Below are 26883 nucleotides of genomic sequence, written 5' to 3' on the forward strand. Positions count from 1 at the left end.
CTCCTGTTATCTGGTTGGCTAAACTACCCTAGGTTCAGAGTAGCAGCCGTGTGAGGTACCCTAGAGGCGCTGTGATTGGGTGAGGCTAAGGCAGAGGCCGCGCCCTTTCAGAGCGGATTGGCTGCCGTGTAGCATTAGGCCTCGCCCTCCTCAAGCCTGATTGGCCGAGCGGAGCTCCCCACCAGGCGCCACTGGCTGCCTCCTTGCGAGCCCCGCCCCTGCCCGTTGATTGGCCACGGCGGCGTCCCGGCCCCGCCCCCTTGGCTGGGGCTGGCTCCCCCTCGCGGCCTCGGCCGGCCAGTCCCGCAGCGGCGGCCGCGGCGAGCGGAGTCCCCGGGTCCCGGGATGGCGGCGGGCGAGGCGGAGCCGGAGCTGCCCCCGCCGCCCGCGCCCGGCGGGCCCGCCACCGAGCGGGCCCTGGAGGAGGCGGCGGCGTCGGGCAGCCTGAGCCTGGCGGGGCGGCGGCTGCGGCTCTTCCCGGGCGGCGCGGCGCGGCGCTGGGACCTGAGCGACACCACCCAGGCCGGTGAGACCCCGCCCCCTCGCGCCCGGCCCCGCCCCCCGGCCAGCGGCCCCCCTCGCGCCCGGCCCCGCCCCCCGGCCAGCGGCCCCCCTCGCGCCCGGCCCCGCCCCCCGGCCAGCGGCCCCCCTCGCGCCCGGCCCCGCCCCCCGGCCAGCGGCCCCCCTCGCGCCCGGCCCCGCCCCCCGGCCAGCGGCCCCCCTCGCGCCCGGCCCCGCCCCCCGGCCAACGGCCCCCCTCGCGCCCGGCCCCGCCCCCCGGCCAGCGGCCCCCCTCGCGCCCGGCCCCGCCCCTTCTTCCTTTGCCTGGTCCCCCTCCCCCTCATAGCCCCTGTTCTCTGTGGAGGCTCCCCCATGCCCCGCCCCCATCTCGCCAGGCCCCGCCCCCTTGCACCCCTTGTCATCACATCGCCCTGCCAGGCCCCGCCCCCTTTACTTTGCCCCTGGGCGCCCCGCCCTGCCACCCCCCTCCCCGGTTTCTGCCCCCCAGCCGCTTCCGGGCCCCCACACCCTCCCCATGGGCGAATCCCGCACCCCGGGGTGCTCGCCCGCGTCCCGTCGCTCTTCGCACCCCGTTCCTGCTGGCTCTGCCGTTGGCGGCTTCCCCGGGGGCTGGGCGCCCGGGGGCCGCAGCTGCCGAGACAAAGCCGTTCTGATGGGCCGGGGGGGCCAGACACACGGCCCTTTGTGCCCCAGGGCACCGCGCCGTTCAGCCCCGCGATGGCCTTCGCCAGCCCCGGGCAGCGTCCGGGGTGCCAGTCCAGGCCTGGCGCCGGCCTGTAGCCCGGGTCACTACCGCAGCAGGTGCCGGGCGCTCTTTGTGCCGGTCGCCGTCCGTCTGGCTCCACCAGCGTCTCTCCTGCAAACAAGGAAACTTGCGAACGGTGCGCCGTTGAGGCACCTGGAAGTGAAACGGCTCCGAAACGGGTGACTTCGTGGACCGTTGACTGGATTGGAGATGGGTGTTACGGTCGCCCCGAGATCGGGGCCCTATGGTGCAAATAGGAGGCAACCTACAGACAAGGCAAAGGGATTTTACAGATGGGAAACTGAGGCAGAGCTGACCTGACTTTCCCAAGATCACGCAGGAGCTGAACCCCGCTCTCCTGAATTCCCAGGGCAGCCCCTGTCTCCCGAGGCGTCCTTTCTCTTCCTGGGGGCGCTCGCATGCAGCTAAGGCAGACGCACAGCCCCTGGGGTGCTTTTTCAGGGCAGGGACAGGGACATGCGGATGGGATGGCGAGACACGGGGTGGCCCTGTGGGAAGCCTGGTACTAGAGATCCTTAGGTCTCTCCCTTTCTCGCTCTCACATCCTTGTGGCTCTTCTCTGCACCCTCTGGTTTCTCACCCGATGACTGGTTTGTGGGAAACCCCCCTTGCAGTCTTGCCACGTGAGTCCCTTGGCCCCAGATTTTGTACCACCCCTGTGATTTGCCCTCCTCTTTGTTTACGATACTCGTGCTGGGCCGCTTCCTGTACAGCTGCTTTGCACCAATCTCGCCCTGTTCGAGCTGACTTGCTAAGGGCTGTGCAGCTGCCGAGCCCTGATCCCCAGGGCTTGGGGCTGAGCAGGGGCAAGCTGCTGCGGTGTAGCTGCTGGGGGTGGTCCCTGGGGGCGTGGCAGGAGCACTAAGGCCCACAGAGGACAGATGTTCTGGGGTGCTCTGGGTCTGAGTGGCAAGGCTGAGTCATGGGGACTTAACTTCCTTCTTCTGCTGGTGGCTTAAAGGGTTTCCAACCCATTTCGTTACAATCTGTTGTTACAAGTAATATGTCAGTTCATGGAATATTGGCTTGGTTCAGTGGAGTGGGGGCCAGGACGCCTGGGTTCTCTCCCCGGCTCTGGGAGGGGTGTGGGGGCTGGTAGGTTAGGGCAGGTGGGCTGGGAGCCAGGACGCCTGGGTTCTCTCCCCGGCTGTGGGAGGGGAGCGAGGGCTGCTGGGTCAGAGCAGGGGCATTGCGAGCCAGGACTCCTGGGTTCCATTCCTAGCTTTGCCATTGATCTGTTGGGTGATCTCAGGCCAGTCACTTCCCCTGGCTGTGCTGTGGCATGTTCTGGCAAACAGAGAAGAAGTTGCTCTCTTCCCTTTTCCGAGGAGCTTTGCGGTGGGCAGATGATGACTTGTGTCAAAACTGCGTGGGGGGAGCGGGGTGGGGCTTTTCTCTGTCCCCTTCATTCAGCGCCCCCCGTAGCGCCTTGCCAGGTGGCACTCTTCCCTTCCCCGAGGCGGCTTCCTGTTCCTCGTGGGGGCTCTTGCTCATTTCCGACGGTGCAGGCAATATTTGGACTTGGGAGAATGCGATGGCAAACCCCGAAGCGTAGGCGGGGGGCCCGGGGCAGGGGTACTTGCTGAAACTCCTCATTCACCTGGAGAAGATGGAGCGGGCTCCAGGCTAGGTTGCTGTAGGCCATGTCTCCCCTCCATGGGCCGCGCTCTGCCGCGGGACAGTAGGTGGGTTGGCGTAGGCCGTGTCTCCCCTCCAGGGGCCGCGCTCTGCCGCGGGACGGTAGGTGGGTTGGCGTAGGCCGTGTCTCCCCTCCATGGGCCCCGCTCTGCCGCGGGACAGTAGGTGGGTTGGCGTAGGCCGTGTCTCCCCTCCAGGGGCCGCGCTCTGCCGCGGGACGGTAGGTGGGTTGGCGTAGGCCGTGTCTCCCCTCCATGGGCCCCGCTCCGCTGCGGGACGGTAGGTGGGTTGGCGTAGGCCGTGTCTCCCCTCCATGGGCCCCGCTCCGCCGCGGGACGGTAGGTAGGTTGGCGTAGGCCGTGTCTCCCCTCCAGGGGCCGCGCTCTGCCGCGGGACGGTAGGTGGGTTGGCGTAGGCCGTGTCTCCCCTCCATGGGCCCCGCTCCGCTGCGGGACGGTAGGTGGGTTGGCGTAGGCCGTGTCTCCCCTCCATGGGCCCCGCTGCGCTGCGGGACGGTAGGTAGGTTGGCGTAGGCCGTGTCTCCCCTCCATGGGCCCCGCTCCGCCGCGGGACGGTAGGTGGGTTGGCATAGGCCGTGTCTCCCCTCCATGGGCCCCGCTCCGCCGTGGGACGGTAGGTAGGTTGGCGTAGGCCGTGTCTCCCCTCCATGGGCCCCGCTCCGCCGCGGGACGGTAGGTAGGTTGGCGTAGGCCGTGTCTCCCCTCCATGGGCCCCGCTCCGCCGCGGGACGGTAGGTGGGTTGGCGTAGGCCGTGTCTCCCCTCCATGGGCCCCGCTCTGCCGCGGGACAGTAGGTGGGTTGGCGTAGGCCGTGTCTCCCCTCCATGGGCCCCGCTCCGCCGCGGGATGGTAGGTAGGTTGGCCACAAAGACACCCTTGGCATGGGAGCCCTGAGGGAATTCAGCTCTGACTGTGCCTTGTTCAGCACGCTGGCTCGCGTCCCCCTCGTAAAACGGTGTGTGTTCCACTTGGACGCTGCCAGTTTGTCCCTCTTGTAACTCTGTCTCTCTCCGGGCCCAAGGCCTGTTGCCAGAACAAGCCTAAAGCCGCAGAGCTTTCTGTGCCGCAAATCCACCAGCTGTCACGGGCTGTAAGGCGAGGTCGGGGATTTCACGCTGCAGGTTTTTTATCCCAAGCTCTTCACGAGCTGTACTAGAAAACCCAGCACTGCTTCAGCTCTCCCGAGAAGGACGGCTCCTAGAAAAGCACCGGCAGCGTGAAGGGGAACCGGGTCGTTTCAGGAGCCTGCAATTCAAAGTTTATTTTAATCGCAGGCTGTGTTTAAAGGTTTATTTCCTCTGCCTGCTGAACCTCCGGGAGGGATGTTTTCATTCCTGTATTTAGACTCTTCCCCCCCCACCCCCGAAACGTTCCCAAGCCTGCAGCAACGAGCTCAGCCTGGTTTTGCCTTTGTTCAGAGCAGAGGAGGACTTAGCTTGGGGTGTGTCCGCGCTGCAGGTGCCAGGGTGTTGGAGGCCGTGGGAGGAATGGCGTCAGGTCGCCGTTCCTCTGGCGGGGAAATGGGCAGTCCCTGAAAGGAGAGGCCAGGCCCTGGTGAGCTTTCAGTCACGTCAGAGTTCACAAGTGACAGCACTGTAACCTAGGCCCTACCGTGTAAATTGCTTCCTTCTGCCTCTGCTGTCCAAGTTGGGAAGGGGCTCGAACGAACAGCCCCGGTCATCCCGCCCCCTCTGGGGGAGCCACTCGGGAGTAGAACTGTGTGACTGGTGGGTGGAGTCAGGCTCATTTGACAGAGGGGGGAAACTGAGGCGCAGACTGTGGGGCAGTGACAGCACTCCCGGCCGAACTTGGTTTGCGAGCGGCGGGAGGGGGGCTTGCTCACACAGCCCTGCGAGTGGTCTATACAGTCACGAGTGGAGTGGAGAAGGGGACGAGAGAAGTGTTATTTACCCCTCACGCAACACACACACACCAGGGGTCACGCACCGAAGGAATAGGCAGCTGGTTCCATACAGATAAGAGGAAGTGTGCAGCGCACAGTTAACCTGCGGAACTCCTTGCCACGGGAAGGTGTGGGGTCACCTGCCCTCCCGTCTCGCCCTGACCCTGGAGTTAGCTCGGCTGCAGCCCTGAGGCATGAGGGGCTGTGTGTCTGCCTTAGGTACATCTCTCCCTCCCAACGCTCTAATGTATTGATCCTCCTGGGAGGCAGGGAGGGCCTATGATCCCCATTGCACAGATGGGGAAACCGAGGCATGGAAAAGCAGCCTGCCTCACACAAAGTCACCCAGGGTGTCTGCTGGAGCAAGGGGATTCCTACATCCAGGTCTCCTGTGTCTCAGGCCCACTATATCGTCCTTCCTTCAGCTAAGCCCTCACTTAGCAACATACACCAGGGGGAAACTGAGGCACAAAGGGGCGTGACTTCCCTAAGGCTATGACATTCTCCCTGACGTCCTCTTGCTCTCCCCCGAATCGCAGGGCCAGCTCCCAGCCGGGTGTGTTGGCATAACATGGTCGTTGCGCCAGCTGGAAAGCTGCCAGCCCCTTCTCACCGGCCCCCTGCCCTGTCTGCAATAATCGAAGCCATTGAGATCTCGGCTGCGTTTCGGGTGGGCCCTGCCAGGCCAGCCTCAGTCCCAGCTGTGACCCAGATCCCCTCTGTCGCTCGGCAGCGTGTGAGTCAATTGTCGGCTGACTCCAGCTTTTCCTTCAGCTCACTATGAGCAAACCCGGCTCCGGATCCCGTGCCCAGAGCGCTGGGTGAGGGGCTGCGCTGCAACCTCCCTCAGCCGGCTGGGCCTTGTGTGCCGGGGCCAGGGGGCCTCTAGGAACACGATAAGGACTCGGGCTCCAGCGTGCTCCATCCTCTGTCTCTGCTGCAGCTGGAGAGCTAGACCCCGAGCCCACGCCATGGGGCACAAAACAGCATCTCTCCCGTGCTACTGCTCAGTCCTTAGGACTGGATCTGGTTCCATCTGGACACGGGGCTGGCACCTGTGTTCCTGTGGGAGCCAAGAGCCCCACCCCCAGCAAAGCATCACTCCCTCAGACAGTGGAGGTATCCGTTTACAGATGAGGGAAACTGAGTCATGGATTATCTGCGTGGCCTTGGGCAAGTCACTTTGTCTGTACTTGTGTGGCAGGAGCACCTGTTGAGTCCCGGGACCCCCGGTGCTAGGTGCTGGGCGTTATTTGTTAGGTGTATTGTGGTAGTGTCTGGGAGCCCTGGTCCGCTCTGGCGCTAGGCGCTGCACAAACTCAGAATACTTCCTCTGTCTCCCATCTCTGAGTGCCTGAAGCGCAGGGTAGCCACACTCCATCTCCGTTACCGGTCCGTGTCTCTGAACCCTGCCATACCCATGCCGTTGGGGGGCTGAAATGCACCTCAGCCAGCAATGGAAGCGGGAGTCCTGGCTGGGCTGACTGTGTTCGGCTCTGACCCGCCAGGCACGACGAGGCAGAGATTTCAAAGGCCGCTCCAGCCCTGGGTGGTTAATTGCACTCGCTGCAGTCTGATCTGTCAGTGCGTAGATTCACGGTGCCGTCTGGCACTCCCGTACCCGCACAGGGAGGAAACCCCAGGTATACAGGGCTCTTTGATCCAGTGGAGAACAGCAGGACGAGGCCCAGTGGCTGGGTGTTGAAGCCAGACACATTCCAATGGGCAATGAGGCACCGATTTTTCCCAGAGAGGTCAGTTAACCAGGGGAGCAAACTCCCAAAGGAAGTGGCAAATTCTCCATCTCTGGATGGTGTCCAACCCAGCCCAGAGCCTTTCCGGGAGATGCGTTAGCCCAGCACAGACGACTGGGCTCCATGCAGGGTGAGCTGGGGGAAGTATTGTAATGGCCTGTAATGTACCGGAGGTCACTCGATGGTTCTTTCTGGCCATAAGCTGGTTTCGATTGTTATCGGTCAGCGTTTATTTCCCTGGACACACCCACAGGGCCAGATATATATTCCAGCCACAACTGAAATGTACAGGTAGGCAAAGGAAGAAATCTGCGACTTGAGAACTTACTAGTTGAAGTCCAGGGCTCTGGACTTTGGAAGTAGGCGAGTTACCAATGGGCTTAGCCAACGAAGGGCAGACGGGGGTCTGATGCGTGGATCTCAGGCCGTTTGCTTTGTGTATTTTGACCTGCCCCGTTGAGACTTTGTTGTGATACTTTATGACGTTGTCGCTTTGTGATTCTCAGCAGCTACATCATTCAGTGATTGTCGAACCAACCCCCCCGTGATTCTGTGCAGCTGTGAACATTTAAATTAGAAACAAAACAAAAAAAAAAGGCTTAAAAATCAAAGGGTGGGAAAGGGGCGGGCCTGTTGATTGCATGATTTGTGGGCTGAGGGGGGCGGGAAGGTCAAAGAGGGCGAGAGGGGTGGTGTGGACGGCTGATTGGCCAGTCCTGTCACAGGAGGAGAAAGCTCTGGTGGGGGAAGACGGAGAGTACACCCGGTTTGGGGTGTAGTTGGCACCTCTGGGGGTGCTGCCTGACCCCTCTGGCTGAGTGCCCATGGAGCTGCTGCTGTGCCCCTGGGGCTGGGGGACTTGTCTCCTGCCCTTTGGAGGTGCTGGCCGGAGGCTCGGCCGCCCACCAGGGTCTCTGTCAGGCAGGAACCACTATGTGCCGTCCCCAGGCCTCGCTCTGGTGCTCCCGTGTCGGGCCGAGCTAATAAAGCATTTCCTATTGCTGCGTTGTCAGTTTCCCCTGGGCAGGGGATGAGCAGCTGGCCTTGGGCTGCTTCCGCTGGTCCATTAGAGCGCGACCTCCTGCCTAGCCCAGGCCAGAGAGTTCACCCTGGTCGCCCCACACCTTGGGCTGGCCTTGAACATCTCCCAGAAAGGCTCTGGCCTGCCTCACAAGAGATGGAGTCTCCCTGCTGGCCTGGGCAGCTTGTGCCAATGGCGAGTCACCTACGCCATGAGGAAAAAACGGTGCCTCGTTTCCCGTTGGAACGGGGCTGGGTTTAACTCCAGCCGCTGGGCCCTGTCCTGCCTTTCTCTGCTGGATCAAAGAGCCCCGGGATTCCCTCCCCATAATCGAGTCCCCGTGATGCCCGCTGCCGGAGCAGCACGTTCCTGCTGAAACGTGTGCCCCTTGGTTCAGTGCGTTCCCCTCAGCTCAGCGGCTTCCTTTTGTGGTGTCTTTTGGGCGTGGAACGGGAACTCGGGAGTCTTGCGCAACACACGCTGTCCTCGGTTGGGCTGGGTGATACAGCCCTGTTTTTATCTCGGGGGCTGGGGGGGGGAGAGATGGTGCTGCGGGTGGAACCAGAGTGAGGCCGGGTTAGCTTTTTATAAATACGTCAAGATCACGACCCCCGAGAGGGCCAGGAGCTAACGGGTGCCATGGGCCCAAGACGGGCCAGGGATCACTGGAGATGATAAGGGTTCAGTCCAGGCCAGCCCCCCAGCTGGACATGTTGGGGCTAAGAACCGAACTGGTTCAAAGCTGGTGCTTGCTCACTGTATGGACCGGATTGGCTGGTTTCATACCAATCTAGCTATCCCAGGATAACTCCCCTAACCCAGTGTGGACGCTCTCCTGGGGCAGGGGGTTGAGCTGAGGGTGACCAGGATAAGCATCCCCGCTGGGTAAATCTGTCTCTGTGGGCCAACCATGACTCTGGTGGGGGGGCGGGCAGGCAGGCAGGCAGCCTCGGGCTCCCAGACATCCCCTCTAGACCCCCGGCTGACAATGGAGCAACCCCCATGCCCTACCCTGGTGTGGGAGGATCACGGGGCTGGTCCCTCCTGCACGGCAGGATGGGGAGACTAAGGCAAACCCAGGCATTCTGACTCCCTGCTTGGGGTCTCCCCCACCCAAATACCCTCCTTCCCTTTGCTGCTCAGGGCTAGGTGGGGTGTTTCCTGGGGCCCAGATCCTCCAGGGTAGGTGGGGGCCATCAGTGCCGCACGGGAGGTCAGACCTGTCCTGATCTGCATAATCCCGCCTCAGGGCGAGGGGCGTTGAGATCCCTTCCAGGCCTACATTTCTGTGATCTAATGGTCCCCTCTGGCGCGGCAGGGTCCCTTCAGCCCACGCGGGGGCATCCTTCCTGGGGGGGGTGCGTCGGGGGGATTTGGGCTCCCCCCCACCCCCTGTGTGCCGCCTGGGTTTGGATCCGTCCCCCGTCACATGGTGCGCAAAGGAGGAAGCGGGCACTGGCCGAGGCAGTGGCAGGAGGTTCCGGAGCCAGCAGCGCACCCAGAGAACGCTGCCGGCTCGAAAGCCACATCCTGCCGGCTGCTCGGAAACGAGAATTGCCACAGCCCCTCTGTGCGCTGCTGGCGGCCGCGCCCTGCCTGGCCTCCCAGGGGACTGGCGGAGAACGCCACGCACCGCCCCCAGCCGCTCTCGGTTACCCGTGCCGGGGACGGCAGCCACGGACGCTGACCGGCCACCCCAGGCCTGCTGGCGTCCGACCGAAATCCGGAAAGAACTGACCAGTCTCATGGCACCGATTTCTCCTCCTAATGCCCCCCTGGGCCCCAGCTCAGCCATACCTTTTGCCCTAAATCTCCTTGCAATCAGCTTAATTGGACACAGACCAGTTGGCATCCCCCTCCGCCCCCCACCCCGTCTTCTCTAGGCCAATGCGCTCAGTTCTTTCCCCCATTTTCGGGGTTCTCTGGACCATCTCCAGTTCGGCCGACGTCCTCGGGGCGAAGGCAGATGTCACTATCCGGTGCAGTACGCCGCTGGAGGCCCAGCCAGCATGAAAGGAGGTGGCTGCAAACAATACAGCCTTTCTCTTCCACCAAACAACGGGCTATTAAGAGGCGGGAGGGGGAGGCCAATGTTGTTTCTAGGCCTAAGACAAGCAAACTCCTCTATGCTTTGAGTCTGGGGGAATTACCAGCTCTTCGGAGCCACCCTGCGGGCACCGAGGCAAGCCTGGGAATGAAAGAATTTGCAACTGTGCCCAGACGTTCTCTGAGATCCCGGCGTTCCTCCCCCCTACAGCAGCAGGTGATGGCAAATCCTCAGTGACCGCTTGGAGTGGCCTTGTTTGCCACAAGAGAAATGCCGAAATCCCAGAGTTTAGCCCAGCTGCTGTGACCTCCTGTTTTACCCAGGCTAGAAAATTCTCCCCAGTTCCCCTGTCCTGAGCCCAAGAGCTTGTGCTGGCCAAAATCGTCTTCCAGGAGAGCGTCTGTTCTTGGCTGTGGCCCTCGAGAGATGGAGAACCCTGGAATCCAGCAAGAGTCCCTAGGTGCTGAACGTCTGTGCCGTGAACTGGGCCCGGATCCCCAAAGGTGCCGAGATCATCTTCACGAGCCAGTCGTGCTCAGGGAGACGGACTGAGCTAGGAGCGAATCCCTGCTCTCCGGGGTCCTCGCCCAGCGCCCTTGCCACGTTTCCTGAGGACCCGGAGCCATCTTTGAGACAAAGCTGCTGTCATATCGCAAGCTGGCATCGGGCCCAGCTTTGTCGACAGCCCTTCGCAGAGCTCCTACCCACCCCGGGGGGTTGGCTGCGGCTGTCCCACCTGTTCCAGACCTGGCCGCGGCGAGGGGGCTGGGAAATACCCACTGCGCCCGCCAGAGCTCATCAGGTATGATGCGATAGCACCTTGGAGCCAGCACTGCACAACCCTAGGGTGGTGGGTCATGAGAGGAATCTTCCCCAGAGAAAAGAAAAGGAGGACTTGTGGCACCTTAGAGACTAACCCATTTATTTGAGCATAAGCTTTCGTGAGCTACAGCTCACTTCATCGGACCCCAGAGAGTGGTTATGAACCCCGGAGAGTAACGTGCACAGAGGGGGAAACTGAGGCACGGGGGTACAGGGACTTGCTCGGCACGGGGAATATAACCCAGAGTCGTGACCAAGCCAGGCTCTTGACTGAGAAGGGTGGCTGGGTTGCTCCCTCCCCCCACAAGGAGACAGCTCTGCCGGGTACGTCTGCAGCGTGTTGAAACTCTCCCAGGGCCTGGCTTGTAACAGGAAATGAGTCTGGGATCATCCTCCGGTTCTGCCCCTCGCTTCGGAGCCTGCCCCCATCGCGGCTCAGTGCTTCGGGTGGCGTCACTCGGACAGCGGCGGTCCTGTTTGCTGTCTTCTGTGCCGCCTCCTGGCTGCAGATCCACCAAGGGGCAGGTGGCAACCTCGCTTGCGTTTGAGGAGGGGAAACTGAGGCATGGGGTCGCTGCTCGAGGCCACAGTAGAGCTGAAGAGATTCCCCCTGCTCTAACCATTCTGTCGTGCTGCCTTCCACCTGCCCCATAGGCTCCAGAAAAAGGGGCCCATTCTCGGGCGAGCAATTTACGGGCCGGTTTTTCGGCAAACCCGGCGGGCAGGCAGCTCGTATGGGAGTAGCGGGAATACAATCTGTGGCTCTCCACCAGGGCTATTTTTAGGTAGGTCAGTAGAGCGGGGTGGGGGCCGCAGGGGAGGTGTCACTTCAAACGCAGAACTCCCTCCCCCCCGGTCTCAGCTGTTCACCCGGTCAGTGAGCGTTTGTTTGTTCTCCCTTCACATGGGGCTCCAGCAGACGGGGGGGGGGACGGACGGACGCCCTCTGAGCTTTGTAAGGGGGTGGAATCTCCCTAGACTCCCACCCCAGGCCCCTGCCTTCCCAGCAGCCAGGAGGGGCTTTACCGCGCCCCCCAGCCCTGGCCTGGGCAGCATGAGACATGGTTTTGTGCCCAACGGCCATACACCTCCCCGCATACCCCCACTCCCGGAGCCAGGCAATCCCTGTCCTGGGGCCGGATGGGAGCCGGCGCCCCCTAGAGGAGACAGGCCCCGTGTTGTCCCCCGTCCCCCCCCCCCGAAGCCAGCCGGCTGGCCGCTCTAATCTCTCCCTTGGCACTTGGTCTAACCCCCCCCGGCGCTTGCCGGCGGGTTATTTCTGGCCCAGCAGAATGTCTCACCTGCGGCTCCCCGTGCGTGGAATGCGGAGGGAGCTGCCCCGTCAGCTGAGAAGGGGAACATCTGCTTTGTATTTTTAGCCGGAGGCTGGCGTTTCAGCCGGTCCGGGCCCGCTGCGTCGCTTTGCTTTCGCCTCCCCCGGGGGGCTGTCCGGCTGGCGGCAGCTGCCCGGGCCACCCTTCGCCTGAACGACCCACTGCCACGGCACGAGCCCAGGGCAGCCGATCAACCCAGATGCCCATCGGCGAAGGGGCGCTGGGCCAGCTAGAAATCGCTCTCCTGCGGCGTGCTCCGATTCCTGCCCGCCTGTCAGTCTCGTTCATAAACCCCTTGAGCTCTGTCTTCAAACCACTTGGGCTGTTTGCCCCCTGCTGCTCTTACGGGGGGGTGGGGGGGCTTGTCTGCACCCTCCGTCATCTGCTGGTTCACAGCCTCCTCTCCAGCCTCCCTCGGTCCCTGACCTCCCCCCAGGCCAGCACCTCCTTTGCCTTCACTAGCCACAGTGAGCAATCCCAGCCCAGCTCGGAGTCTCCTCAGGAGCGATCCACATGCCATCCCTGGTCGGCCTCGGGGCCCTTCCCTGCACCTGGGCCTTGCCGGCCGCGGGCTCCTCTCTGAATTCACCCTGTCACTTCCTCTGCCCGCAGCCACCTGGCAAATGTGCCGGCTGGGAACAGAAAGGGTGTCCTTTGGCCTAGGAGCTACGCCCCTCTGAGGCCTGGGGTGCGTCACTTGGGATCGTTGTTAATATCCAAGGGAATGGGGTGTCCCAACCCAGTTCCAGACTGGACGACTGACATCTCCCTTAGGTGCCCCCTGCCCTGCCCCGAGGAGTTCCAAGGGTCAGGCATGAGCCGTGCGCCATAGTTGGGGCCCCGCTCCATTGGGAGGAGAAATGGATGCTGTGAGTCCGGCAAAGCGCCTGCCTAACCGCAGCAGAAACACCCCGTGGCAGGCGGCTTTCGTCCGACGAAATCCCCCACGCCTGCTGCTCCCACTCGTTCTGTGCCCAAGAAGCCTGGTCTCTGCTCGCTCCCGACTCCTCCTCCAGCCTGCCTCTGCCATACCCGGCCTGCACCTGATCCCTGAGCATTGCTTCCCCCACCTGTCCCCGTATTTTTATTAACTTAAATTTCCAGAGTTGCAGGAAATTGTGAGGGGGCTCTGGTCCGATACTAATGATTTCATGGCAGTAGACGCCGATTCCAAAAGCAAAAGCTTTGTCACAGCTAGGACGCGAGCTGTCGGCATCGCCCGGCAGAACAGCCGCAGGCATTAGCCTGCCGTCGGATGCTAGCAAACCCTCCAGTGGCACGTGGCTCGGATCCTTAGCCCCGGCGGGGAAATCAGGGTTTACCGGCGTGTTTTAGCCATTCTGGAATAACTCGCCATTCTGGACGCCAGTTCCGGAGAGAGGCGGCCTGTGGGCCGGGAAGGCTGCGGATCTACGAGCTATTCTGGGACGAAGTCATGTACTTTGGTAGAGAGGGTCCCCCAGGGGGTCGGTTTCCTCGGCCAAGTCTTTAGATCTGTCTAGGAGTTTCAAGTGCAGGCCGCCTCCACTTCCTGCCTTGCACGGGAGCGGCAGCTGCGGCCCGATGGCTGTGTGTTTACACAGCCTGCTGGCGCAGCCCGCGGTCCCGCTGCTGGGCTTCGGCCTGCCATGGGACGAGGGGCTGGGGCATCCCCGGGTGGCTCCATGCTCTGGAGATGAAAGGAAGATCCCACCTTGGGGGTCGTAGCTCGCAGGATCCTGCCCTCCATGACAAAAGGGGAATTGTTTGCTCTCTCAGCCCCTGGTCTCTGTCTCTCTGTGCAGCCTTACAGGGTCCCTTTGCCTCGCCTTCCCAGCCTCCCAGGAACAGCTACCCGCACCCTCACGGGGATTCGGCCGGGGCATGTAGCTCTTGGGGCATCGTTCCAGCTGCCGGCTGCGTTTTCTGTTCGTTGTTAAAAGCCACATTCTCCAAAGGGCTCCTCCTTGGGATCCCCGCGTTTCTCAGGGGCTCAGCTGGAGAGCCCGGAAAGAGAGTGCTTTGTTTTCCCACCCAACCTCAGGCAGGGGCCTGTCCGTGTGTCTGGGCAGCGCCTGGCACGACGGGGCCCTGATCTCAGCTGGGGCAGGGCCTGTCTCTCGCCATGTGTCTGGGCAGCGCCTGGCACGACGGGGCGCTGATCTCACTAATCACTAGATGCCAGTTTCATTCCTCTCTGCAGGTGGCATGAGTGTGCCTGTCCCATGAATCCTAGAACTTGGGCCCAATACCCCCCTCCCCCATCAAGGTGGGGTCGTCGCCTCCTCTGGGCAGGAGAGAGAAAGCTGGTGCAAGTCCCGGCCCTGCCTTAGTTCTTGGCTGGCCCTCGGACTTCACTGGGGCGTGAAATCGGCTCCGGAGCCGGAATTCCCCTGTTCCGTGTGCGGTTAATGTGTAAACAGGCAGCCCCAGTGCCGGAGGGGTGGTGCGTGGGGGGGCTCTGATCGGCTGGGAACAGATCCCCTCCCGCACTGCGCGCTTTGTAAGGAGACTTGTGCGTCACAGCAGTGCGCGGTGTGTGCCACCCCCAGTCCCGAGGGCTGTGCTGTTCTGTGGGGAAATGGTGTGGGCTGTCACATGGCCCCATTTCCCTCTTACTCGCAGACTTTTCGTCAGCTGGTCCCATGTCCTGTGAAGTGCAGGCCAGAGGTTTCACCCCTGGCCCTGGATGGCACCCAGCCGCTTGGCGGGGCGAAGGCGTCTCTCCCCGAAAGGCCGGGTGGGACGGCGTCGAGAGATGGCCAATCCACCTCTGCCCCAGGGTGTTTGGGCCAAAGAGACTCCCATCAGTGCCCTGTTTCCCACGGGAAAGCGGCTGGCTTTGTCCTTCCAGCCTTGTCCTGCTTTTCCTCTGCATTTTGTGGCTCTTCTCCGCCCCTCTCTGATTTTTCCAGCGTCTCCTTTTAAAGCTTTGTTCATTTCAGCCCAGAGAGAGCCAGTGCCCAGGACTGATCCTCGTCAATGTCTTGCTGGAACGGCTCTTCTCCTTGGCCGGGTCCTGCCAGAGGCTTGCGCGCTCTGTGCCAAGTTCCATACCCTCTTGGCAGCTTGGCTGGGCCTCTCTGTGTCGCGCGGTCAACAAAACATTTACCCTGCCGGCGGCTGCGGCCCGGAGCCTGCGTGTGTGTGCAGGGAAACGGCTCCTGAGTCAGCCCTTCTCTCGGCGATGAGTGCTGGGCTGGTCTCCTGCCAGCTGCTCGCAGCCCCGGCGACTTGGAACGTTCCAGGCCGGCAAGCTCGGCTGTTCGTCCTCCTCCGTCCTGGGGTTAGGGGAGAGCCCAGGAGCCCTGCTGGGATTAGGACCCCTGTTGTGCCAGGCTCTGCCCGGAACCCCCGACCGAGATCAGGGCCCCCCATTGTGCCAGGCTCTGCCCGGACCCACAAGAAGAGCCTGTCCCGGCCCCGAAGAGCTTTGAGTCCCGAATATGAAAGGGGGAGGCAGGAAGGGTCATTCTCTCCTGTGTCCCTCCAAGGGACTTTGGAAGTCTGGCCTGACGCCACCACACAAGGTATTTGGGTGCCGAAATGTGCCGATCGCGGCCTTGTATCAACCCTGAGGTCCTCCCATCTGAGCTCCTGCATCTCGATTACCTCCTGCTCGCACCAGTGCAGGGCCGGGGGAAATCCTTGGATTTAAACATGGCCGGGGACGGAGGCTCCACCACCTTGTCCCCACGGTTCGTCCCCCTCGCTGGTCAAATGGGGGGGCCTTCTTTCCAGGCTGGATTTGTCCAGCCTCGGCTCCCAGCCGCTCGCTCTCTGCTTGCCTGGGACGACTAATCCTGCTTCCGTCTCGCCTTCCCCCCCGCTCGCCCGCTCCCGCCATGTAAAAACCCTGTCACTCCTGGTACAAGACACATCAAAGCCCTTTGTGTCCCTCGCGTAAATGCAGGTATTCAAACCTGTATTCGAAAGAAACAGACAAACTTGCCTCAATGGCTGAAATTCTCTTCGCGACAGGCACAATTTGGCCTTAGAAGGTGCCCAGGTTTTAATGCCTGTAGAAAGCAAATTGTTGTAAGAAGCCAGGAATTTTTTTAAACCGCTTAAGCCTCGTGTTCAGAGCTCTGAGACGGCCCGTTCCAGTTATGTCTATGGCAGTGTTCTCGCTGCTGCTTGAAAACCCACACGCGGCACGGCCGGCTAGCTCCTCTGTGCCTCCAGGACTTCCCAGAACAACAAAACCCAGAGGGGTGAGTCTGTCCTGCCCCAGGTGCGGAGCCGGGAGGACAAACGTGGAGAGGAAAGAGAAGCTCAGACAAACCAATTTGTGGTGGGAAAACTCTCTCGCCTCAGTTTAGCTCTTGGGGAAATCACAATTTGCCCCCTCCTATTATTACACCAGCGGGAACAGCGGGATTCCAGTTCTGGCTCAACCCAGATTCCTGGGTTCGTTCCCGGCTGGGCCGTGGCCTCTCTGCTCCCGGGAGCCAAGACTCCTGGGTTCGTTCCCGGCTGGGCCGTGGCCTCTCTGCTCCCGGGAGCCAGGATGCATGGGTCTTGTTTGCAGCAAGAGACTTGCAGACCTTCCCCAAAGGCATCCAGTGCTGATCAGTGTGATGAGGAAAAGTGAAACTATGTAACGTTTGCACAAATCTCTCCCCTTCCTCATTTCTCTTTGGGATGGGTTGGGTCTGAATTCTCTGCAGGGGGGGATTTAACCGTGACCCTGCTCTTGGGCTGGGAGGCGAAATCTCTCTGGGACCTGTGTTGAGCAAACACAGGTCCAGCTGTTTAAAGGGCTCCCACCCAATACTGCCGTGCTCACGGCCACGCATGGCGTTTTCCCCCCAGCCCCTCTGGGCTCGGGCTGGGCCCTGATCCCCCTTGTCCGAGGTGGAGGGACTAACGCTGCATCTCCCTGCAGATGTAAATTGGCCTATGTGAGGTCGATTTACAGGAATTACATGGCACATGTCCCCCCACCTCCCTTCTGTCAGTGGTGCGCGGCCTCACACCTGGGTTCTCTGGTGGTTAGAGCAGGGGCAGGGCGACAGGACGCCTGGGTTCTCTGGGAGGGTAGTGGGGTCTGGTGGTTAGAGCAGGGGTTGGGAGAGAGGACACATCTTCCTGGCTTGGCCACCCTGCCTCAGTTTCCCCTCTAAAACTGAGAAAGGTCCCTTTTCCAGCCCCAGCCCCCCCTCCCCCAGCAATTGCGTGGACATCCCCTTGCTCCAGTCTGCAGCCCCAAAGACATTCTCTGCGTGAGCCGCAGACAGTCGGGAACGCCAGCTGGACACCGGGTTCAGGAGGGTACCCCCCGACCCACCCCAGCTGTTCTGCAGCCACGCCTGGCCAGCCACACACTCGGGCTGCTCCCCAGCTAACGAGGCCCCTTCAGACTGGGTCGCCCGCCCTGCCTCTGCAGGGAGCAGGCTAAGGAAAACCTGCCCTTGGTGTGTGCGTGCCGGGGGGGGAGGGGGGTTGACAGACCCCTCCTGGGGGGCCTGGGCGGGCAAGTTGCCTGTAGCTGGACGCCCAGGAGCTCGGTGCAGACAGTGGGCGGCATCTAACGGCCTCCCCTCTTGTCCCGCGCCCAGATCTCTCCCGGAACCGCTTTGCTGAAGTGCCCGAGGACGCCTGCCACCTGGTCTCCTTGGAGGGCCTGAGCTTGTACCATAACTGCCTGCGGACCATCCCGCCGGCCATCGCCAACCTGCAATCCCTCACCTACCTGAACCTCAGGTAACAGCCGGGCCGGGGGGAGGGATCCAGAGCTCCTGCAAAATCCGGGGGATCCGGCCCCGTTGGCACCCACTGGCCCCCGCTTGGAGGGATCTTCGTGGCTGGCACACCATGGCTTGGTTCCCGGGTTCCTGGGCCCTCTTAGCTCCGGGGGCCCCAGGCCCACAGTTATGAGCGACTCAGTTGGGGAAGGGGCTGGCGTGCCCCTCAAAGGGGGCTGACACTGCCCAGATCCCGGTGTTGGGGCCTGACTCCCTCCTCCCATGGTTCTAGCGGCTCCTTCTCCCCCCGCAGCCGGAACCAGCTCACCTCCCTCCCGCCCTGCCTCTGTCTCCTGCCCCTCAAAGTCCTCGTCGCCAGCAACAACAAGCTGGCCTCGCTGCCCGACGAGACGGGCTCGCTGAGCAACCTGCGCCAGCTGGTGAGTGGGGCCGGTGGGCGCGCTGGGGCCTGGCCTGCAAAACGGGGACCCCGCAGGGCTCACGGCTCCACCAGGTCCCTCCCGCCTCGCAGGCTCTGGCCGGGGCTGGGAGACTGCCAGGGAAAACCCAACACCGCAGGGAGCGGGGTGGGGGGCTCAGGCGGGGCACTCTCCCCTGGCAGGCAGGGCTGGCCCCAGGGCGGCGTCATTCCATTGTGCCCCCGCTGTGTGGTCTTCACTCCCCGGCCAGCCCCGAACGCCCCGCTCCCTTTGAGGCCCTGACAGCGAGATACGAACCCCTCCCATTGGGGGCTGGTGTTCCTGCTCCCCCCACCGCCAGGCCCTGCTAAACCAACCTCTCCCCCAGGACGTGAGCTGCAATGAACTCCAGTCCCTGCCAGCCAGCATGGGCCAGCTGGAGACCCTGCGAGACCTGAACGTCCGGAGGAACCAGCTAACAGCCCTGCCTGAAGGTCAGTGCCCCTCTCTGTCTCTTTAAATCCCGGGGCAGGAGTCCTTCCAGCCAATCAAGCACAGGGTGGGAACGGAAGCCACCAGTCCTGCGAGCCCAGTGAGCTGGTAGTTAAAGGGCCGGAGCGCAAATACCTTTCGGGCCCTTTCTCCTTGTTCAAGCACCCTGGGAGATGGGTCTGGGTCTTGATTCTAGCCCCCCATCTCCTTGAGCTCACCGTGGCCCCCATGCCCCAGCACCAGGGGGTGCTGGGTGGAGCTGGGACTCCCCACGGATCCCAGCCGTGGCGCAGCTGGGGCGTTTCCAATGGCCCATGCCACGCTCACCGGGCCCCTCTGCCACTCCTAGAGCTGTCGGAGCTGCCCCTGGTCCGCCTGGACTTCTCCTGCAACCGGATCGCCCGAATCCCCGTCTGCTACCGGCACCTCCGGCACCTGCAGACCATCCTGCTGGACAATAACCCCCTCCAGTCGCCGCCCGCGCAGGTGAGCCAGGGCGGGGCCCCGGGGGCAGCGGGATGGAAGGAAACTGACCCGGGGAAGGAGGGCTGGGGGGGCGGGCAGGGCAGTAAAGCCAGGCCCGTCCCACTGGGCAACGAGGCACCGATTTTTCCGCAGTGCGGGTGACTGACATGGGACCCGTCTCCCCAGGGGAGCCTCCCTCTCTCCCGATGCAGCCTGGAGCCTGTCTGGGGGTGGGCTGCTGGTGAAAGCCAGAGTCAGATCCCATGGGTCCTTCCGGCCTGTGACTCTGTAAGGGGGTGGGGGCTCCCTCAGCGCAGCCCTAAGAAGCCCCCCGTCTCTCGCCCCAGATCTGCCTGAAAGGCAAAATCCACATCTTCAAATACCTCAACCTGGAAGCCTGCAGCAAAGCGGTGCCTGACCTAGCTGACTTCGCCCGGGCCAGCCGGCCCACCGGCTTCGGCACCTGGTAAGAGAGCTTCACCGGGGTGGGGGGGACCTGGGATCGACCCGGCTTGTCCGGCCCCCGCATGGCAGCCCAGTGCTGCTGGGCGTTGTGGATTCCGACGCTCATCCTGTTCCCACCGCTTGCCCCTCCAGCAGATGCAAACCCACCGGGCTCCCCAACCCCTGGGAGCCAGGACTCCTGGGTTCTCGCCCCGGCTCTGGGAGGGGAGTGGGGGCTGGGAGGCTGGGAGCCAGGACTCCTGGGTTCTATTTCTGGATCTGCCCCTTTCTTGAGAGCTTGGGGAGGAAGTGCCAAGTTCCGTCACTCCCCTGCCCCTCTGATCCCAGGCTCTGGTCTGGTTTGGGAAGCGCCTTCTCCGGCACCGGATCTCAAAGCCCCTCTCCCTCCTCCCCCGCCCGTCCCTCTCTCTGCCCCTCAGCCTCTCCGACGAGCTCTACCCCGGCCGGCAGTACGGCGGCCTGGACTCCGGCTTCAACAGTGTCGACAGCGGCAGCAAGCGGTGGTCTGGGAACGAGGTACGGGCCGCGCAGCCCCCAGCCCCCAGCGATGGCCCCCCTTCCTAGCCCCCGGCGATGGGCAGTGGGTCAGGGGCCCACGTTCCAAGGCAAGGCCAGCGCTGCTTGGGAGCCAGCGGACTGCGAGGAGGAGCCGGGTGGCAGGCGGGAGACATGGGGGGTGGCTTGGTTAGGTGCTGCTCTGGGTCATTTTCACTTGTGCGCGGCATGGATCAGTCAGTTGCGTGGGTCGGTCCGTTTCACCCGCGCCGGGCAGTCCCGGCCTCTGACCCCCTCTGCGCCCCCCGAGCCCTGCCCGAGAGTCACCTGCCACCTCTGCTCTCTCAGTCCACAGACGAGTTCTCCGACCTGTCGTTCCGCATCGCAGAGCTGGTGCGTGATCCCCGCCAGCTGAAGGAGAAGCGGGACAGGGCAGGTGAGCGGGGTCTGGTCCCCCCAGGTGGGATTCCCTCGCCCCAGATCCTGCGCCACCCCAGCTCCCGGGGTCCCAGCGTTACCCATGGGGAGGTGCCTGCCGCAGACAAAGGTGATCCGTGAGCCCCCGCGTTTGTCTGGCCCAGCCGTGAGGGGTCCCCACATGTACACATGCCAGGCAGCCCCCATCTGCCAGGGCTTCGCTGGGCACCTGGGAGCGGAGCCGCCCCGCTGACCCTTTCCTCCCCACAGCCAACGGAGAGCTGGAGCAGATCGACTTCATCGACAGCAGCGTGGAGGAGGAGGAGGCGGGCAAGCCGGAGACCAGCTCGCAGGGCGCGGCCCCGGCGGAGGTGAGGGGGATTGTGGGGGCTTGGGCGCACCCTCAGTGTGTGGGTCGGGGAGACTACAACTCCCAGGATGCAGTGCTCTGCTCTGGGCCTGTTGGATGTCCTCTCTTCCAGCAGGGGGTGCTGCCCCCTAGGCGGTGAGGGGAGGAACTGGCCCGGGGCAGAGAGAGGTATCACACTGGGCCCAAAATGGGGTCATGGCTCTGCCCCCAGACCCAAGAGAATTTAGGTTTTCTGGCAAATATTCGAACCCTGAAATCCGTCTCTCGGGCGCCACTGCCGCCCTGCCTCGGGGGAGTTGTGGTTCGCTCGCCTCACGCCTCTCATTCTCCCCGCTGGGCCGGGCTCCCTAGTCAGACTACGTCTCCCATGGTGCCCCACGGTCTGGCCTCAGGGTGAGGGAGGCAGTTGCATCATGGGAGGTGTAATTTAGGTGCCTCAAGCCTCCGTTCCCTCTGTGGCTGGGGTCCCTAGATAGACTCATCTCCCACGGTGCACCCTGGTCTGGCCCCAGAGTGAGGCTCTTGCATCCTGGGAGTCCCTGGCCATGGTGCATCCTGGGAGATGTAGTTCTGAGGGATAGTTCCGGCTCAGGCCCCTGCTCCTGCCAGTTGGGGGCACAGCTGTGGGGCAGAGCCGTACCTGCGGGCCCAGAGCCCTCCCCAAATGGGACCGCAGCAAAGGAACTGGGGCTGGGGGGTTAGAGCAGTGGGGGCTGGGAGCCAGGACTCCTGCATTCCTAATTCTCTCCCTAATCCTTTCCCTCTTGCCTTCTGTGCCCAGGAGAAGCGGAAAGCAGACAGGAGCCTTCCCCAGAGAGCCGATGTCGGGGAGAAGGTGCCGAACAGCAGGTGAGCAGCAGCTGGTTAGCGCCTGTTCCGAGACAGGTGAGGGTTCCCCGCGTCACCAGCTGCCCCGCCCCAGAGGTGGGCACATCTCGGCGCCTGGCGAGGGGTCTTAGTCGTCATTCAGCTGTAGTAGGTTGTTATCCTCTCACCTGACACCTCCCCACATCCCCCCCGGAGGGGAAACTAAGCTGCGGAGTGCTGGCCTGGGTTCTCCTTCCCCCACCAATGCCCCCAATCCCTCCCGCCAGGCCCAGCCCTCCCCAGGAAGAGCCCCCCAGCGAGGAGCGGAGGCGTCCCGAGACACTGCAGATCTGGCAGGAGAGGGAGCGGCAGCAGCAGGTGTTGCGGAGCCAGGCGCTGGAGAAGCGGGACAGGTACGTGGGGGGGGCAGGCCCCCCGCCAGGGCCGGGTGGGGGTGTCTCGGCCTCCGCCCCCCTGACCCTCTCTGTCTCTCTTACAGCCTGCTGAGGATGGCGTCCAAAGAGAGCAGCAGCCTGCCCCAGAGGAAGCCGAGGGCCCAGGTGAGCGGGGAGCAACTGGGGTCAGAAGGGGTTTGGGGGGGGAAATGGACCCCATGGGTCTCAGGCCGACTCTTCTCCCCCATGTCTGTTTCAGGTCACGGAGCAGCCGTCTGGCATCCCCAGCTCGGCGTCCCCTGGGCAGACGCCCCGGCAGCAGGGTGAGTGCGGGGGGGGCGGGGTAACACTCGGGGTGCAGGGGGGCAGCAGGACACACATGGCCAGGGAGTGTCCGCAGGGAGGGGAGTGGGGGCTGGTGGTTAGAGCAGGGGGACTGGGAGCCAGGACTCCTGGGTTCTCTCCCCGGCTCCGGGAGGGGAGTGGGGGCTGGTGGGTTAAAGCGGGGCGGGGGCTGGGAGCCAGGACTCCTGGGTTCTCTCCCGGCTCTGGCATGGGACACGGGTCCCCCTGGGGTAGCTGATCCTGGCCGAAGGGACCTGCAGCACTGAGGTTCCAGCTGTGCCACTGGGGGGTGCTGTGGGGCAGGATCTCACCTCCCCTCTCCCCCTGCCCCCCAGAGTCCCCCCCCTCGCAGGTCTCCAGCCCCCTGGCACGGGAGCCCGGCTCGGCCCAGAAGCCCAGCAGCTTCCTCTTCCGCTCCTCGTCGCGGACCGCCATCAAACCCGGCTCCGGTAGGTGGTGCCACGCGGCTCTGTCCCCCTCTGCTGGCGGGCCGGGGTCCTGCCGTGGCGCCCGGCAGCTCTGCAGGTCCGGGGTTCGAATCCTGCCCACGGCCTGCAGACCTGCCCGGGGCCGCGCGCTCCCCACCAGCCGTGCGACTCTGTCCCCCTGAGCCCTGCCGTCCTCTCCGCAGCCTGCACCCCCCACGACTCCAGTGCGGACCCCCAGCACCCCCTGCGGCTACGGGCCGGCTCGCACGACATGGACGAGAAGGAGTTAACAGCCCAGCTCCGCAAGGTACAGCTGCGACCCACCCCCCCAGCTTCCACCCTGGGAGCGCTCAGCCCCCCGGTCCCCATGCGAGCTCCACGCAGCGAGTCCCGCTGTGCGGGGCCTCTGGGGACCCCTCCCACGCCCCCCAAAGGCCCCTGCCTCCTCCCCCCCACCACTCGGGCTTCATCTGTCTCCTGGGCAAACCGGTCCCCAGGGTGCTGTTCCCGGCCCCTCCGGCTGGCTCCTCAGCAGGGGACGGGCCTGGCCATCAGCCTACAGAGTGTGGGCTGGTCTCTGAGCCCCATTAGCCAGTCGCCGTCACAGCTGCCTCCAGGGGTCGCTGCACCAATCCCACCCCCTAGATACAGGAGTGACATGTGGGGAAACTGAGGCACGCACACAGTATTCAGACAAAGCATTAAGAACGTTCCCACTTCGGCACACCTCCCCGCCCCCGGACCCCGAAAGCCTGGCTGAGATCCCACACCAGGGACTGCAAGGCTGGGAGCCAGGACGCCTGGGTTCTCTCCCGGCTCTGGGAGGGGAGTGGGGGCTGGTGGGTTAGAGCAGGGGGGGCTGGCAGCCAGGACGCCTGGGTTCTCTCTCGGCTCTGGGAGGGGAGTGGGGGCTGGTGGGTTAGAGCAGGGGGGGCTGGGAGCCAGGACTCCTGGGTTCTCCCCGGCTCTGCCCAGGGAAGTAATTTGACATTCCCCTAGACACCTGCCTTGTGTGTAAGTTCCCTGTAGTGAGCACGTGCGTGGGGGGGGTCCGTGAGCCCCACCCACCCGCCCATCTCTTCCCCCCCCCGCAGGCCATCGAGTCGCGGCTCAGCGTGACGCTGGCGGAGGACCTGGGTGACGCCCTGGCCAACGGGGCCGTGCTGTGCCAGCTGGCCAACCACCTGCGCCCACGCTCTGTGCCCTTCATCCACGTCCCGTCTCCCGCCGTGGTGAGTGGGGATCCGGGCCCCGGACGCCTGGGTTCTCGCCCGGCTCCGGGAGAGGAGTAGGGTTTGGGGGGTCAGAGCAGGGGGGGCTGGGAGCCAGGACGCCTGGGTTCTCTCCCCGGCTCTGGAAGGGGGTGGGGGCTGGTGGGGTAGAGGAGGGGGGGCTGGGAGCCAGGACGCCTGGGTTCCCTCCCCAGCTCTGGAAGGGGGTGGGGGCTGGTGGGGTGGGGGGAGGTGCTGGGAGCCAGGACGCCTGGGTTCCCTCCCCAGCTCTGGAAGGGGGTGGGGGCTGGTGGGGTGGGGGGAGGTGCTGGGAGCCAGGACGCCTGGGTTCCCTCCCCAGCTCTGGGTCTATCTGCACAACGGAGGGCTGGTCTGCGTCTTTCTTCTTGAAACGAAACCTGAGCATCCGCATGACGGGACAGCAGTTTGGGCTTCCCTGGCCCCCCACCCCTCTTAGCCCCCCAGCCCTGCCCCCATTAGTCCCCCGCGGCCCCGCCTCCCGGCCCTCTCACCCCTCTCTGTTCTCCCCACAGCCAAAGCTGAACAAGATCAAATGTCGGAAGAACGTGGAGAGCTTCCTGGAGGCCTGTCGCCGCATGGGGGTCCCGGAGGTAACACGGGGGCTGCGAGCGAGTGGGCTGGGGGGGTCTCTCATTTCTGTGCCGTGCAGAACGTGGAGCCCCCATGTGTCTGCACTAGTGCAGGCCCCACCCCTTCTTGTGCAATTGCCCTGCCTGGTGCAGAGCCCTGCCCCCCCCCGTCCCAGCCTCTCGTGCAAGTGCAATTGCCACGCCCCTCTCACACAAGCCACGCCCCTCTCACACAAGCCACGCCCCAGGCATGCCTAATGGTATGGACTTCCAGCTGATAGGCTCCTGCCACAGGAGCTGATGTGCTGGGCTCTTCTCCCAGCATGCCTTGGGGTCACCTCCCAGAATCCCCTGCTGCGCCCACCCCTCTGGGCCGGCGCCGGGCCGGTGCTGACGGCTCCTGTCACCCCTTTGCACGGCAGCAGCCTTGGGGCTGAGACCCTGCACGGCCCCCCCAGCTGGGCGTGGGGCCCGTCGTACAGCACCCAGCACTGACCCCGGGAAGAGAACCCAGGAGTCCTGGCTTCCAGCCCCCCCTGCTCTGACCCACCAGCCCCCACTCCCCTCCCGGAGCCGGGGAGAGAACCCAGGAGTCCTGGCTCCCAGCGCCCCCTGCTCTGACCCACCAGCCCCCACTCCCCTCCCCGTCTGGCTCCAGCAGGGTCCCCTGGGTGCTGGCAGATGCAGGGTTGCCAGCCCCGCGTGGCGAGGGGGGCCCCCAGCCGGTCTCATGCCCCCCACCCCAGTGCCAGCTCCCCAGCACCTCCCTTAACCTCTCTCCTGTCTTTGTCTCCCTCGCCGGGCCCAGGTCGCCCTCTGCTCCGCCTCCGACGTGCTCCAGGGGGATGCCGGGCGGCTCCGGGGCACCCTGTGGGCCCTGCTGCGCCCCGGAGCCGCGGAGGAGAGCCCTGCTGCTGCCCACGCCGCGCCCGCCCTGCCCGGGCCCCTCGCCGGCTTCGCCCTCTTCTATGTCTCCGTGATGTCGCTGCTTTTCCTGGCCTATTGCAAGCTCTGGGGCTTCTGAGGAGCCGTGGGGGGCCCCGGCCCCCCCTAGTGCCTTAGAGAGACCTGCGGTGGGGTGGGGGGCTGGGTCAGTCCTCTCCCTCCGGGGCCTGGTGGATTTGGATCCCCGCTACCCAGCCCCACTTCAAACCCGCCTCCTCCTGCGGAGACCTGCTGTGGGTCCCAGAGCCCCGGTGTGGGCCCCGCTCCGGGCTCCCCCTTGGGGTGCGAGCTCGCCCCCTTCCCCAGCTCGCCAGTGCCTCTCAGTGGCCACGGGCTGCCCTGCGGCCAGCTCGGTTCGGCTGCCGTACCGCGGTTAAATTATACGGCTCTATATTTGATATATATATTTGAAAGCCGAGCCCGTCCGCCGGGCCGGCGTGTACAAATGTGTAAATAGCGTGTGGGTCCTTCTCTTTCGGCGATTTCCTGTTCTACGTGCGCCCCCCCCCCCCCCCGGCGTGTCCCAGCCGCCGCGTGTGTGTCACGCCCCCCGCGCTGTCGTGTTCGTGGAGAAATGCAGCGCTCCAACCCACCGTGTGGCTTTTGTCTTGGTTTGCGTTGGCTTGTCTGTGCTTTGGCGCGGCCGGGCGGGTGCCCGCTGGCCCCGTGGCAGTGGGGTCAGGGGGGCGGTTCACGGGTCCCGTGGCGACTGGGGGCTCCCTTGGGCCGGGCGCTGCACAGAACCTGACCCGGGTCACGGCCCCAGTGGGTTGGCCTTGCACAGGGCTCGCTGGAATGGTTCAGTTCAAGGGGCCCATCTGGCCCGGCGTCCCGGCTGCTCTAAAGTTCCCCTCCCGCCCCCTCGCAGAGCGACGGCTCTCCCTCCGTGAGCGGCGGGTTTCTTCCACCAGCGCCCCCCGGTGGTGGAGGCCCAGGCAGCTGCCTCCAGCTCTAACGTCTCCTCTCTCCTCCCAGGAAGCCCTATGCCAGCCCCAGCACGTCCTGGACGAGGAGAGCCTGGCGCCGCTGGCCCGGACCGTCCAGGCCCTGCTGACTGTGGCCCCGCCCCTGAAGAAGCCGACGCCCCCCGAGGGCACCTCCAGCAAGATCTGAGGGGTGGCACGGCCAAGGGGCCAGGGACTAGAACGCCCCGGTCCCTGTGGGGGCTGGACAATGCTGAGAGTTCCCCCATATGGGGCAGTAGGGGGCCCGGCTCAACCCCAACAGCACAGACGGTACAGGGAGGGGCCCTGACCCCTGCCCCATAGCGAGGAATGGTGTCAGCGGTGGGATCCTCAGACCAAGCCCAGCTCCTGTTGCTCAACCCGTCCCCTCCAGCGGCTTTCCCCCAGGGCGGCCTGGCAGCTGCGCGAGCCCCCTTGGGCTAGAGTGCGGAGGGGGGGAGGTTGTGAGCAGATGTGGGGTAAGGATGGGGGTGTTGAGCTCAAGGGGGGGGGCTGTTTTATTTCCCTGAAGGGAGGAAATCGGGGCCAGGCACCAGCTGCTCCCCCTCTCGGAGCGACGG

General features: G+C 64.1%; 1 protein-coding gene across 2 annotated transcripts; it reads left to right on the plus strand.

Moving 5' to 3' along the window:
• Positions 1–297: 297 nt before the first annotated feature.
• LRCH4 (leucine rich repeats and calponin homology domain containing 4) lies at positions 298–26798 on the plus strand. 2 transcript variants are annotated; one of them, XM_084616330.1, is made up of 18 exons: positions 298–526; positions 17368–17512; positions 17807–17933; positions 18301–18406; positions 18754–18890; positions 19217–19335; positions 19754–19850; positions 20178–20265; positions 20517–20617; positions 21398–21465; positions 21711–21836; positions 21923–21983; positions 22078–22141; positions 22499–22612; positions 22795–22898; positions 23686–23823; positions 24357–24434; positions 26334–26798. In XM_084616330.1, exons 1-18 carry the CDS (start codon positions 346–348, stop codon positions 26469–26471), a joined length of 1992 nt encoding a protein of 663 aa, XP_084472456.1. In that variant the 5' UTR covers positions 298–345; the 3' UTR covers positions 26472–26798. The 2 variants fall into 2 exon arrangements, with proteins under 2 accessions (XP_084472456.1, XP_084472455.1); XM_084616329.1 differs by lacking the exon at positions 26334–26798 and adding an exon at positions 25222–25812.
• Positions 26799–26883: the final 85 nt, after the last annotated feature.

The sequence above is a fragment of the Lepidochelys olivacea genome, assembly GCF_965140295.1.
Source record: "Lepidochelys olivacea isolate rLepOli2 genome assembly, chromosome: 28".
NCBI classification, from domain to species: domain Eukaryota; kingdom Metazoa; phylum Chordata; order Testudines; family Cheloniidae; genus Lepidochelys; species Lepidochelys olivacea.